This window comes from Podarcis gaigeae, assembly GCF_964106915.1.
Source record: "Podarcis gaigeae genome assembly, chromosome: 12".
In the NCBI taxonomy this organism is placed as follows: Eukaryota; Metazoa; Chordata; class Lepidosauria; order Squamata; family Lacertidae; genus Podarcis; species Podarcis gaigeae.
Genome location: NC_139688.1, coordinates 14,699,532 through 14,714,263, shown reverse-complemented (window position 1 = coordinate 14,714,263; position 14,732 = coordinate 14,699,532). Strand labels below are relative to the sequence as shown.

At 45.5% G+C, this 14,732-nt stretch overlaps 1 protein-coding gene across 1 annotated transcript in view; it reads left to right on the top strand.

Annotated features, from left to right (window-relative positions):
- The window catches only part of VIPR2 (vasoactive intestinal peptide receptor 2), a 55,896-nt gene that overhangs the window by 28,733 nt on the left and 12,431 nt on the right, over nt 1-14,732 (top strand). The window contains exons 5-8 of the mRNA XM_083705062.1: nt 7,846-7,940; nt 8,350-8,491; nt 11,717-11,864; nt 13,880-13,940. Coding sequence (XP_083561188.1) covers nt 7,846-7,940; nt 8,350-8,491; nt 11,717-11,864; nt 13,880-13,940 — 446 coding nt within the window. The remainder of the gene's footprint in view (nt 1-7,845; nt 7,941-8,349; nt 8,492-11,716; nt 11,865-13,879; nt 13,941-14,732) is intronic.

Sequence of the window (14,732 nt, the reverse complement as noted above, 5' to 3'; positions counted from 1 at the left end):
GACATTTAAGGGACATCCATCAATAAGGGACAGCAGCGGGACATGGCGCTGGAATAAGGGACTGTCCCTTCAAATAAGGGGACACTTGACAGCTATGCATGCTCTGGCCTCTGAAAACTGTGCTGTGATGGGTGGATTCCAGCCCCAGGCAATAGATTAGAAATAGGGATTCAGAAGTGACCCATGTCTTTTAGTGTCTAGATTTGCACTGCACATTAGACAGAAGGAGACTGTAGGATTTGAAACTGCGCCACATCAAACTGCAGGCAGAAGATTGAATTATTTAAAAATGTCCACCCCACAGAAAACTGACTTGCAAGGAGAACGCTTGCTCACCGGGCGGAAATATTTAGCCTAACTCTCCCACTGAAATTCTAGTTTACCCTGTCCCCCCATGCATAAGTTTAAGGGGGAGGGCATTTCTGTCCCTGCCACTTCAGAATCTGATCTTATTTTGTGAGGGGTGTAGAATGATTCCAAGAAAGCTTTCGAAGCCCCATCTAGAAAGTTATGATAAATGAAGATGTCATATTATGTGTGTGCCCCTATTACTCTTTGCTTAATATATCTCTGCAAAGGCATGTTTCCTCCTGTGGGTTTTGACAACTATTATTAGCTCACTTCTGGTCTTTCTCATTTTGTTCTGTCAGAGCCATGCATGTAGACACAGGGAACATTTGAACACCGTGTATATGTGGATAGCAGCTGCCTGCAGACCTACTGAAGCTTTTTCCCATTTTCGTTCCTTTTTAATTACAAACAGGAAAAGCTTTCTTAAATATATCTGCACATATATGGATATACATATTGCAATAATTAGGGGATCTGAGGAGGCTAAGCAATATATTTTTTCCAAGGAAGCAGAATGCAAACATTCAGAGATTTCCAGTAAGGGGGATGGGGATGTGATATATATTCCCTTGAGTGACACATGTCACACTGTACTGCATGTGTTAATAAAAGCTGTGGCCTTACCAAGCAACCACCATCCCAGAGACCATAGGAAACATGGAATTTCCCCCTCCAAGGGCAGAAAGAGATTGCTTCTATCTCAGAGAGGGAGCTCCAGTACCAGATTTTCCCTCCCTGTTACTGCGGTAACTTTCACAGTCCTTCTATCTCTGATGTTCAGCATAACCTTTGACTCCTCTGTCTCCTGTGTCTCCCATATTCCGTTCACCACCCAGCCATATTCAATAGCATTGCAACAAAATTGTCTCTTTTCTCTATCCACATGGCCACTTGCCTAGACTACTGCCACCGTCTCCTCCCTGGTTTGCCATTCTCTCACCACGGTCCCTTCATATCAATCCCACAGACTGCTGCCAAAACTATTCACGTGTTGATCAAATGACACTTTACTTAAGCTTAGCTCTGGCTTCCCATTTTCTTCTAGGTTCAGCATAAGCTCCTCATCCTGACTTTCAAAGCCTTCCATGGACTTTTGCCCTCCTCTTATCCTACCCCCATTCGTATCGGTAACTATCCCAGTCCATGATTTTCACTCCTCCAGCTCCACCACCCTCTGCTTTCTGAAGGTCTCCTACTCCCTTGGATCCAATCCAAATTCCATCCCCAAGCTCCTACAAAGGGGGGTGATTTGCAGGCTTAAGAGCTTCGTGTTCTTTCTTCTGCAACTAAGAGAAGCTCCGAAGAAGGGACTTACTGTAAGCTGGAAAATCAGTGCAGCAAGAACTGGTTTTTAAAAAATTCCTCCTTACCCCCTTGTTGTTGTTTAGTTGTGTCCGACTCTTCGTGACCCCACGGACAGAGCACGCCAGGCACTCCTGTCTTCCACTGCCTCCCGCAGTTTGGTCAAACTCATGCTGGTAGCTTCGCAAACACTATCCAAGCATCTCGTCCTCTGTCGTCCCCTTCTCCTTGTGCCCTACATCTTTCCCAACATCAGGGTCTTTTCCAGGGAGTCTTCTCTTCTCATGAGGTGGCCATAGTATTGGAGCCTCAGCTTCATGATCTGTCCTTCCAGTGAGCACTCAGGGCTGATTTCCTTAAGAATGGATAGGTTTGATCTTCTTGCAAGTCCATGGGACTCTCAAGAGCCTCCTCCAGCACCATAATTCAAACGCATCAATCCTATGGCGATCAGACTTCTTGACCTGGATTCAATTCAAATAACACTCCCCCACCATAAAGCTATTTGTGTGTGGTGTTTTTTTTGGAGGGGTGGCCTGCGCCATCATGGCTCAAAACTTGAAGGAAGCTGACAGCCGCAGAGACGCTTGCTCATAAGGGAGGTTCATGACAGGAAAGGCAGGTGCAAAGAACAGGACCTTGGACAGAGCACCATAGAAGGGGCCAGCTGGTGCTAGAAAAGCTGGTGCCACAGGTGAGTGAAGAGGCCTTCTAAAGGGTGGTTGGCCTTGCCCTGCTATTGGCCTTCCCTTCCCTGAGAAGCTGGCTTGGCTCAAGTTCCATTGTCCAATCTGCAGCCATTGGTTCCTTTCACAGAGATGGGAAACCCGTGACCCTCCAGATGTTCATGGAGGAGAAGGTTATCGATGGCTACTAGCCATTATGGCTAAGCCAAGCCACCACAGTTGGAGGCAACAATGCCCCTGAATATCAGTCGCTGGAAAACAAAGGAAGGCAGAGTGCTCTTGCACTCATGTCCTGCTTGCGAGCTTCCCACAGGTTGGCCATTGTGAGAATTTGATGTCAGAAGGGTCTGGAAACTAAGTCTTGTGAGGAACACTTGAAGGAGCTGGGTATGTTTAGCCTGGGAAAGAGGAGACTGAGAGGAGATATGATAGCCACCTTCAAATATCTCAAGGGCTGTCTCGTGGAAGGTGGGGCAAACTTGTTTTCTCTTGCTCTGGAGGGTAGGACTCGAAACAATGGCTTCAAGTTACAAGAATTAGAGATTATGACTAAACATCAGGAAGAACTTTCTGATGGTAAGAGTTGTTCAGCAATGGAACAGACTCCCTCGGGGGCTCGGTGAACTCTCCTTCCTTGGAGGTTTTTAATCAGAGGTTGGGTGGCCATCTGTCATGGATGCTTTAGCTGAGATTCCTGCATTGCAGGGGGTTGGACTAGATGACTCTCAGGGCCCTTCCAACGCTACAATTCTGATTCTGTGTCTAGGAGGGCCATTGGTCTGATCCAGCTACAGAGCTCTTCTTAGGTTCTTATGTTGTCCTTATGATGTTGGGCTCCAAAACCCGGCCTGCATAGGCCATGATCAGGAATGTTGGGAGTTGTTGTCCAACAATATCTGGAGGGTCCCACCCCAGTGTGGTGTACTCATCAGAGTGCTGAGCTCAGACTTGGAGACCAGGATTCAAATCCCTATTGAGCCGTGAAGTTTACTGGGTGACCTTGGGCCAGTCACCATCTCTCAGCCTCACCTACCCCACAAGGTTGTTGGGATACAAGTGTAACAACAACAACAGCAGTAGACCCAAAGAACCAAATATTAGATGTATACAGCATCCAAAGACTAGCTTATTATAATGCAGGGCTGCCACCATTCTGCATCCTCATGAACTAAGCTGAGTACAAAGTTGGCAGGTGCTCCACTGCCAGGAGACCCAAATTGTGGTAGGTCCTGGAGGTGGGTCAACACAGAAAGGCCCCACTAAGGACAGCCTGCCAAAGCCCCACCAAATATCTGGAACGGTCCTAAGCTCCACAGTGGTACCTTGGTTCCTGAACAGCTTGGCTCCTGAACAAATCGGCTACCAGATGCTGCAAACCCAGAAGTGAGTGTTCCAATTTGCGAATGTTTTTTGGAAGCTTCCGCAGCTTCCGATTGAGTGCTGGAAGCTCCTGCAGCCAATCAGAAGCCGTGCCTTGGTTTTAAAACCATTTTGGGAGTCGAACAGACTCCCAGAATGGATTAAGTTTGAGAACCAAGGCTACATATGTCCTGATTAAATTGCTATGGCCGACTCAGGCAACATTTCTGTGAAATTATGTATTTCTTGCCTGATGCTATACTTTATTATGCTTGATATTCTGATTTACTAGGAGGGGGGCAAAGCAGAATATTTGATCACACACTTTTGCCTTCAAAATTGAAGTGCAGGAAAATGAAAATTATAACGAAGCCTATATGCTTGGAACAAATCTTTGCAAGCTTCTTATCTCTAAAACAAAGTAATAAGACCATTTTTATTGGGGGGGGGGGACGCCCTTCGCATTGCATAATGCAATCAAATCTTCTAAAGCTGTACAGTGCAGAACGGATTGAAGATATGACATTTTATTATGGTGCTTTCTTACGTCTGACAGGGAGTGTCTGTAACAGCAAGAACAGTCTGATTTGGAGAAAAGCTGTTTCCTGGTGTGACAGTATTTTTTAAGTAACTAAAATAAAGCTTCTATGTTTTCCACGTTATTTGCAACTGGTAGGCTGTGTATGTGACTGCTGTGATTTGCAAAATAATGTCAATTAAAAAAACCAGCCGCCATGGTGGGGGCTGGATGCGGGCAGTGGAAATGTTGGGCATTTGCTGGGGCTGCAAGACTAGCAGGTGGGGGCCCCTGAACCAAGAGTACCCACCTTTTCAATATGCACAGAAGGCACAAGAAGGTCAGAAACTGTGTGTCAGGAGCTGCACTGAGCTGCCCAAGAACAGGAGGACAGTGTAGATTTAGAACAGTGGTTTGCGGAAGGACATAGTTCAGAGACTGCAGAGTGGAAAAGCTGGGAAATACTGGGAGAGGAACAGCAGGAAGAAGGAACACTGGGGAATTGACAGCTGACAGACTCAGTGTCTTTAGAGAGCATTCCTAAGCCCCCCTCTCCCAGGACTAGACGGGCATTGAAGGTAGTGGAACAGAAAGCTCAGAGGCAGAAAGCCCAAGTCAGGGATGATGTTATAATGCCATTATTTAATAGGGACTACATTCCTTTGTCTCTCTCTGTGACTACTGAATAAATTACATGGTAAGGACTCTTCTTGTTTACCTGCTTTTTTGGCTGCCACCGGGGGAGGGATCGGATTCCCTGAACCTTGACACTGTGAGAAAAATTTCTGTTCGCACCTTCCCATCCTCTTCCAGGTAAAAGGGGCCCACGGAGAGTCCTTTGACATGATGCTCATATTCCACCTCCACTGTCGGGGGCAGTATAACTAGGAACCTCCATTCCTGAGGAACACAAGTAGGAAGAGTCATGTTGCCTTCAGGTGCTGCTTGTGAGCTTCCCATAGCCAACTGGTTGGCCACTATGAGAACAGAATGCTGGACCAAATGGGCACCTGGCCTGATCCAGCAGAGCCTTTCCTATGTTGTAATTGCCCTTGAGTCCTGCTTGTGGGCTTCCTGGAGGAGGTGTTTAGTTAGTAAGCAGGAGATGGGGCTAGATGAACCTCAGCTAAATTTTTCGAAGCAGAACAGCTAGCACCAGAGGTGGCAGCTTGTGAGGTGATGGGTGTGTGTGTCAGTGTTGCGTGTGTGAGCATTGTGCCTCCCTAAGTCAGGCAGAAACTTCCCAGGCTTTGGGAAAGGTGCTAGAGCCTTGGTGCCTCCTTGTCAAAGCCTAAAGGGCTTTGGGAAGGTGGCCGGAGGGCTCTTGGACCTTGTTGCAAGCAAAAATCCACATCTCTCCGCAAGGGGAGCAGTTGGCTACTCTAAATCCTCCTCCTTCCAGCAACATCCTGGGCCCATTCTTTGTTCTCTAATACAGACAGACCTCCTAGTTCTTGGGGAGGGAGCATCCCCCACACTCTCTAATGACATTTCTGCTGGCTGTTCCCTCCCTTCTGTTTCTCTTTCCATTATCTCGTAACTCGGTAACTCCTGCCTAAGCTGTTCAGTGTCTGTGTCTCTCTCTGTTCCTGAAACCGCTGGAAACAGGGAGGGCGAATCTTCCCCCTCCTCTTTCTCCTCTTCAAAGAGCAGCTGATCTGCCTGAGAATGCATTCCCCAATCATCTGATTCATACCGTTTCCTGGCAGGATGCTAGATCCCTGGTGCCTCCTTCCCAAAGCTGAAAGGGCTTTGGGAAGGTGGTGGAAAGGCTCTTGGGCCCTGTTGGAGCATCATGCCACCCTCGCTAAGCCAGGCAGAAGGCTCCCAGGCTTTGTGAAAGAGGCGCCAGACTTTAATACTCTATTGTTTACCAGGAACCTTTAGCGGAAAAGCCTAGACCCACCAGTCCTCTGATGGCACACCACTGACAGACCTTTCTTCTGACCTAACATGCCTCTTCCTGCATTCTTAAGCTGTGGTTTCATGTCAAGCAGTGTCAAATGTGAAACTGCAGCACGACTCATTCCGGAGAGATGACTGTCGAATTCTGGTAGATTCTGGAAGTCTCTGTAGACCCCGCAGCAAGAATGTTGACCTTTTGCCTAACAACTTTTTTCGCCTTGCTAAGCAAAAGTGCGAAATATGCTCTGAAGTGGAAAGAACGGCCTGTCAAGCCACGCTTAAGCAAGCTAACTTTAGTACTGGTATATTATAGCCAGCAAGCATATTAATAGAAAGCTGCATAGATTTTTTTCTGCATGGCTAGATAGATAGATATATTTTTACAGTTCTTTGGTTGAAAGAAATGTACTTTGGGCCATGTATGCAATGAACTCTCACATAATTGGGAATGGCTTTCAGATCAATAGGCACCAATTCTATTGAAGCATCCGTAGATTTATATTCACTATACTCACTTGGTTATTAAAAAAAAAAACATTTCATTAAACAGAATTTAAAAATAGCCCCCCAATACAGGATTTTCAATAACATTACATCCAGGAAATTAAAACGTAGTAATTTTCATTTGGTGCAAGAGATACAAATTAAATGCATTATCTCTTATCACCGCACCCTTTCTGTATTTCTGAAGCAGCTAGCAACATGTGTCCTTGCATGTCATCACTATATGCAAATAAAATTAAGGGTTTTTGTGCCTTGCAGGGGTCTAATACAATCTGTGATCCCCCTCCCAAGTGTGCAATAGTCCAAACATTTTTATGCCAAGCTCTAGCTCTTCCAAGGAATTTCATCTCTGAATTACTGATTGTCATGCTGCTACCAACAAACAAGATCAATATAACAATAATTTATAATAATAATAATAACAATAATTTATAATTTACCTTACTTTTCCATCTATAAGATGCCCCCATGTATAAGACGCACCCTATTTTGGGGGACTCAGATTTAAGAAAATGGGAGGAGGGATGGCACAGAGTTGTGAGCTATTTGGGGAGTGTTGCCGAAAATTGCTCAGCTGCAAGTGTCCAAAAATCTTCCTCTCATCTGTCCCCAGAAGCTGCCAATCACCCGCCCAATTGCCACAGCATCAGCCAATCAACACCGGCCATTGACGCAGCAACTAATAACATGCCCAATAGTTGCTGACATCCGCAGCAGCAACAAATCAAATGTCCACCCTATGCACTATCCAAGTATAAGACGATCTCCACTTTTTAGCATAATTTTTTAAAGAAAAAAACCTAGTCTTATACACGGAAAAGTGCACCTATACCCCACCTATCTGGCTGGGTTTTCCCAGCCACTCTGGGCGGCTTCCAACAAAATATTAAAAATACAGTTCTTTACATTCAATATTATGGTTTGATCTCTCAAATATTGATAAGGAAAACAATTCCAGCGTTAAGGCATGGATGTTGCCGAATGCACTGCAATGGCCACTTCCTGGCCACTTCTTTTAATGAGAGGGTTGCCCATGAGTACTATAGAGGTCAAATGTCTAAGGCCCTGGAGAGGAGAGGTATTGCTGGGTCTACATATGGAAGATGCAAATGTTATTCTGTGCATGATTCCTTGGCACTACTATAAATCATCCAATTTTGGTGAATGTTCTGTTTATGCTCTCTTACGGTGACCGATGCATGCAAATTGTTTCTTTTGTAGATTTTCTATGTTTTGGTGAAAGCGATTTACACCCTTGGACACAGTGCGTCTCTCATTGCTCTGACTACAGGAAGTATAATTCTTTGCCTTTTTAGGTAAGTATACCTAAAAATCGGGATGGGGTAGTAAGCTGTTTATTAAGCTACAATCCCCTCTCCACTAACCTAGAGTAAGCCCCGCTGAATATAATGACATGGTTACGGTTGCAGGCCTAGTCCCGCTGAAATCTATGCGACGAAATTATGACTAACATAGTCTGAATCCAACCCATAGCGATGCTTGAATAGCTGTCAAAACAAAGCGGCCAATTGTAGATGCTAATGAAATACAGAACCAGCATAAACAACTGCCATTAAAAACATTTTAATTAGTGTATTCTGTCATTGATTCGTTAAGAAATGACATTTGCAGGTTTTTCTTTAAGGCTGGGTATTCATTTTGCTAAGAGTAAGAAAAATAATATTCACTTGCTCTTCCGTTTTTGTATCCTTTCTCCATGTGTAGGAAACTTCACTGCACTAGGAACTATATACATTTGAATTTGTTCCTGTCCTTCATTCTAAAAGCAATCTCTGTCTTGGTCAAAGATGAGATCCTCTATTCTGGTAGTAACACAGTTCACTGCTCAGAGGATCAACCATCCTGGGTAAGAAAACAAATTGCTATAACTTGAAGCGTTTTTATTTTTCCTGTGCTGTGTTTTTGGGCGTGTAAGAGAGCATTAGGGATGTGGGCGGCATTGTGGGTTAAACCACAGAGCCTAGGACTTGCCGGTCGGCGGTTCGAATCCCCGCGACGGGGTGAGCTCCCATTGCTCGGTCCCTGCTCCTGCCAACCTAGAAGTTCGAAAGCACGTCTAAGTGCAAGTAGATAAATAGGTACCGTTCCGGCGGGAAGGTAAACGGCGTTTCCATGCGCTGCACTGGTTCGCCAGAAGCGGCTTAGTCATGCTGGCCACATGACCTGGAAGCTGTATGCCGGCTCTCTTGGCCAATAAAGCAAGATGAGCGCCGCAACCCCAGAGTCGGTCATGACTGGACCTAATGGTCAGGGGTCCCTTTACCTTTTTAAGAGAGCATTATATTGGTCACAGACAGGTTGCATAAAGACTCGTGTGCAGTAGCACCAATCTATGGGGCCAAGATGCCTTCGGCCCCGCAATATTTGTTGGGAGGGAGCTGGGCCCCCTTCATGTAGAGGGGGCAGAAGAAGCTGAACACGGAGCCAAGCACAGCACAGCTTCAGTAGTCAACTCCTCCAGAGAGAGAGAGAGAGAGAGAGAGGGAGGGAGGGAGGGGAGGAACAACCACACTCAGCCTCCTCCTGACAGTACAACGTTGCACATGACGTCATGGGCACATGACATCACACATATGCAACACGTGCATGATGTCACGTGTGTGTGACACACGATGGGCCCCCTCAGTCTTGGGTGCAAGTCAACACCTCCGCTGATGGGGCTTCGGGGTGGTTAGGATCTTTGTCAGAGTGGGGAAAGTGTGGCCTTCCAGGTGTTGTTGGATTTCAACTCTCATCAGCCTCAGCCAGCATGGCCAGTAGTCAGGAGGGTTGGAAGGTGTTGTCCAACAACATCTGCAAAGCCAGAAGTTCCCTATCTTCGTCCTAAGTGAATAAATGAATTGGCAATAGTAGATGAGTTGGTAAAGAGAACCAATCAGAATTCAAAACACAAACATCTGGGTCATATATCCACACCATACATGCAGTGAGGCTGACCAGTGAAGGAACAGGGCAGGATTCCAGCAAGCCTGTCAGAGGTAATGTAATGTGAGACCCAAATGAAAGAGGCATTGATTGCTTTAAAAAGCAGCATGATTTGGATCTAAGGCAGGGGGCCTGTCCACTGTCCCTCAGACCTTGTGGGGGGCTGGACTATATTTTTTTTGGGGGGTAATGAATTCCTATGCCCCAGAAATAACCCAGAGATGCATTTTAAATAAAAACACACATTCTACTCATGTAAAAACATCAGACAGGCCCCACAAATAACCCAGAGATGCATTTTAAATAAAAGGACACATTCTACTCATGTAGAAACACACTGATTCCCGGACCATCCGCGGGCCGGATTTAGAAGGCGATTGGGCCAGATCCAGCCCCCGGGCCTTAGTTTGCCTACCCATGATCTAGGGGCACTTCCAAACTGTCAGTCTTTTTGGATTCTTTTTGGATAGGGTTCAGTCACAAAGAAGCAAATTCAAGTTTGTGTAATTAAAGTTGACCTGGTGTTCTTGTGCAACTAAACCATTTTCATCCCCTAAAACACCATACTCAGGCCATTGCCTTAGGGAAATTGCCTGAGCTCTCCATCTGAAAAAAACTAATATAATAATGACCTATCTCACAGGGTTTGGAAGGTCAAATAATTGCAAAGTATGTTCTGAATTCAACATTTTTAATAAATACATAGTGACAAAGGGTGAATTGGAGAGGGTATTCAGTGGGTGGAAGATGAACGGTGACATTTGCTTCCGTGCTATTCATAAAAAAAGTTATTAATAGGATTCCATGTTGATGTAACATAATTAAGAGCTAAATCCTAAGTACACTTGCCTGGGTGTAAATACAGTACAGAGGGACTTCTATCCATGCATAGAATTAGACTACAGATAAAGATAAGGGGCCACAAATCAGTGAAAAGGGCACATATTATGTACACTGAGAGCATCAAAGTCAGTTTGCAGCCCTGTTCTGCATAAACGGCCCCATGTAACATTACAGGAAAAGATTGATGGACAGCTGCTGCGAATCAGTGTAGAAAATTGTGAGTTAAATGGACTAAAAATCTGACGTCTACTGTGCAAAACCGCAAATAAATATCTCCTTGCTTGGGGAATTTCCCCTTTCCTTACGTTAATATCTCCACTCTGTTCAACGTAGCCATGAAAACCAGGAAATTTGTAATGGTGGGAAACATGCACGAACCTTTGCATGTCCCTTGAACGAACCTCCCTGAACCATTTTCTTTTGCCTTAATTAAATGTGATTGGCTGATAAACCTTCCACAGAGCTCCCCATATCGCTGACCGAGATGTCAGCATTACTTGTCACTTCAGAGGTTCAGGATCATGAATTTAGCAGGGAGACACAGGTTAAGTTTTCATTTCATTTCTCCCACCCCCCATTTTTTCTGGCTAATTTAAGAAGGAATTTCAAGACAGCAAGTTTTGTCGCTGTAGTTAAACTGGTATAAATCAATATGCTGCAGTGTTGTCCAGGTGATGTAATATCTGCAGCAAAGAGTTGCTTCTGCTGACCCCGGTTTAGTTACATAAGAGCTAGGAAGAGCTTTCAGTCGCTCGTTATGCATTCCACAGGGCTATTTTTGCTTCTGGCACAGCTTCTATAGAATAAACTAGCTTTAAAAAGTGACAGGAGCCTCTTCCCTAAACCAAATTACTTCTGGTTAACTGGTGGTCCTGATTATTACCTCTCTGCCCCAGATTAACCTCGACGGTTGTGGCATTTTTATTCCTGGAATATTTTGCCCTGAAATGAAAAGGCGATATTTAGGACGAAGGAATAACACAAGGTATAAAGAGAGAGAGAGAGAGGGAAGCAGGATGGTTTTTAGGAGACAAGACAAATCCCAAATGTTTCACTAGGGAAGCAAGCCTTGAGAAACACTTGGCATTTGTTTCCATTCACTTCTAAAACTTATAATTTGACCAGAATCCAAACAATAGAAAGAGGCCCTTTCAGGCGACCAACAGGCAAGTTCATGGAAGGGGAAGTCCCTCATGTCAGAGCTTGTATCTATCAAAGAAAGATTTTTAACAAAGGAAGCCATTTACTGTGTTCAAGCAATTTATTTACCCAAACGTTTCATCCTTGGTTTGTAACTTTCCAGGTCGGCTGCAAGGGTAGCTTGGTAATTTTCCAGTACTGTGTAATGGCCAACTTTTATTGGCTCTTAGTTGAAGGACTTTATCTCCACATCCTCATGGTCATATTCTCTCCTAACAGACACTTCGCCTTATATCTCCTTATTGGATGGGGTAAGAAGATTGACACAACCTTCTTTTCTTCTCTCTTTGCCCCCTACTGTGTAAAACGGGGTCTTTGTATCTTAGCTCCTAGGTCTGGCCTCCAGAACTTGAGATCCAGCAACATGGACACACACAGCATACATTGCGGCTGCTTGACTCCCCCACTCCCATCTCTCTTTCTGCGCTTCCAAACAGGCAGCAAAAATGGAGATGCAACCAGCCCCTGCTGCTGGTTTATGGGATGTATTTGGCTGGGTGGTGGGAGTCACATGTTGTGCAGGTCTGACCTAGATACCATACTTTTCTGTGTATAAGACGCCCCCATGTATAAGACGCCCCTATTTTGGGGGACTCAAATTGAAGAAAATGGGGGGAGATGACACAGAGTTGTTGAGGTGTTTGTGTGAAGGATTTCCCAGAGTTGTTGAGCTTTTTGGGAAGGGAGGATTACCCAGGATTGCTGAGCTTTTTTTAGGGGGGATTGCCGGAAATTGCTCACCCGCACACCTATGTTCCATCACCAGCAGAAGTTGCCAATTGCCCGCCCAACTGCCGCAGCGTCAGCAAATCAACACCACCCATTGACACAGCAATCAACAGCACGCACACAATAGCTGCTGACAGCCATGGCAGCAGCTAATCAAACGTCCTCCCTATGCACTATCCATGTATAAGACGACCACCACTTTTTGGCATGATTTTTAAAGAAAAAAACATAAGTCTTATACACCGAAAAGTACGGTATTCAGATTGTTTGGTTGGTGGACCCAGAACTCTTGAAGATGATGTATGTGTGTATGTGTAAAGCCTAAAAACCCTGGAGGAGAGGTCCAGCACTCCTGGGAAGGAGGGAATCCTGAGACAAGCTTATCCATTCATTCACTGAATTTGTATAGCCACCCCATAACATGAATTCAATCAATAAAAAAACTGAAATGCAAGATATAACAGAGTTTATCCACACTTCTTCTCTTCCCGTTGCTTTGCCCCCCAGGGAAATTGTTCTTTAGTGCACAGTCGGAGCAAATGGCAATTCAGGTTTTCTCCGGGTTGACTTTCCTCTGATTTAGCATGGATTTAGCGTTCTCCCTGGGAAAAGAGCAGGGCAAGGGGAGAACTGCTTGGACTCCTTATAGACAGCATGGGTCAAGTGGAAAACTGCTCAGACCGATGCGTTCTAGAAATGGGAAAAGCAGAAGTGTGGACGAGCCCACAGTAAAGTGTATAAACTAAAAGCACAATTACCATATTTTTTGCTCTATAGGACGCACCTTGTTTTAGAGGGGGAGAACAAGAAAAAAAAATTCTCCCCCTCTCTGTGCAGCGCCCCTTCAGTGAAGTGGCAGGAGAAATGGAGCCCTTTCCATTTCTCCTCCCACTTACCTGAAGGGGCGCTGCGCCTTTGCTGAAGGGGCACCTACCCTTCAGCGAAAGGAACCCGAAGCCTCTGGAGCATGGCGGGAGTGCTCCCACTGTGCTTCGGAGGCTTCGTGTTGCTATTGCTGAAGCCAAGGAGCCTGCATTCGCTCCATAAGACACACACACATTTCCCCTTAATTTCTGGAGGGGAAAATGTGCGTCTTATAGAGCGAAAAATACGGTAGACAGGTGGCAGCACTATGCACAGTGAATCGCTATTCTGGAGCCAGATAGTATGAGGGAGCTGTAGCTTCATGTTGGGCTTCCTGCAGGCAAAGCATTTATTCCAAGCTCGGTCTCTGGCATCTCCAGTTAAATGGGGTTTAGGTAGCAAGGCTGACAAGGGCCTCAGCCTAAGACCTTACTTCTGATTGTTTCAACACCACAAATGTGGCGGTGGCAGCAGTCTCTCCCTCTCCTCTGCCACATGTTTAGCTACTTTAAACTTTTAACTATATTTAAGAAAGGATTCCTAACACTACCTAGCAATTAGTTCTTGCACCCTAGGATATTTTTTTGCATGTAATGCATTCTAATGTTGATGCATTGCGCAAGTGATCTATTTAATAATTTTCCTTTCCCTCCACTTCGTATTCCACTCTCAGGAATCCCCACAGTGTTCATCATCGCATGGATTGTATCTAGAGTCTATTTGGAGGACACTGGGTAAGTTTAAAAAGGAAAGCAAACTTGATGCTTCCACATTTTGTCACCACGGGTCCTTTGGCGATTGTACTATGTCCAATATTACCAAATCTTGGGATGTCAGATTTCCCTGAGGTGTCTATGAAACATTTCATGAGGCTCATTCCCGCTCCAGGGACAACGGGGAGTGACAGGTGATGAATTCATCATTTTAAAAATATTTTATATTGGCTGCTCCCTGCTACTGTATAGAGCAGACTTCCTCAACCATCCTGGGCGTGGTCTGCTGGGAACTCTAGTTCAACAACATCTAGAGGGGACCAGATTGGACAGGGTGTAAGTGCTTGACATATGTAGTTCTGTGCTCAACAACAGAACGCGGGATTTGCACGCAGGTTCAGTCCTGTGTGGTTCAGTCAAATGCTTCTTCACATATTTAACTTGGCTTAGAAGGCTTTAAAGGGGGATTCAACAACTTCAGAGGAGGCCAGGTCTTTCAGTGGCCAAAAGTAAAAGCGGCTGTGGGGAATTTCTGCTCTGTTCTTGAGGAGCAACATCTCTGTTCTTGAGGAGCAACATTCACTGTGTGAACTAACTCAAAGCCACTTGGGCACCTGGAGTGGCGCACATGCCGTGCACCTGGGGGGGGGGGAGCTGCTCAGGGGCAGGGCAAGCTGCCCAGGAGAGCAATTGGCATGGTGATTGGTGCCCATTGGGAGCGATCAGTGCGGTGATCAGCATGGCTATTGGCGCCCAATGGAGGCGATCAGCACCTGGGGGGTTGTGCGACCAATTCTGTGAATTGGCCATATT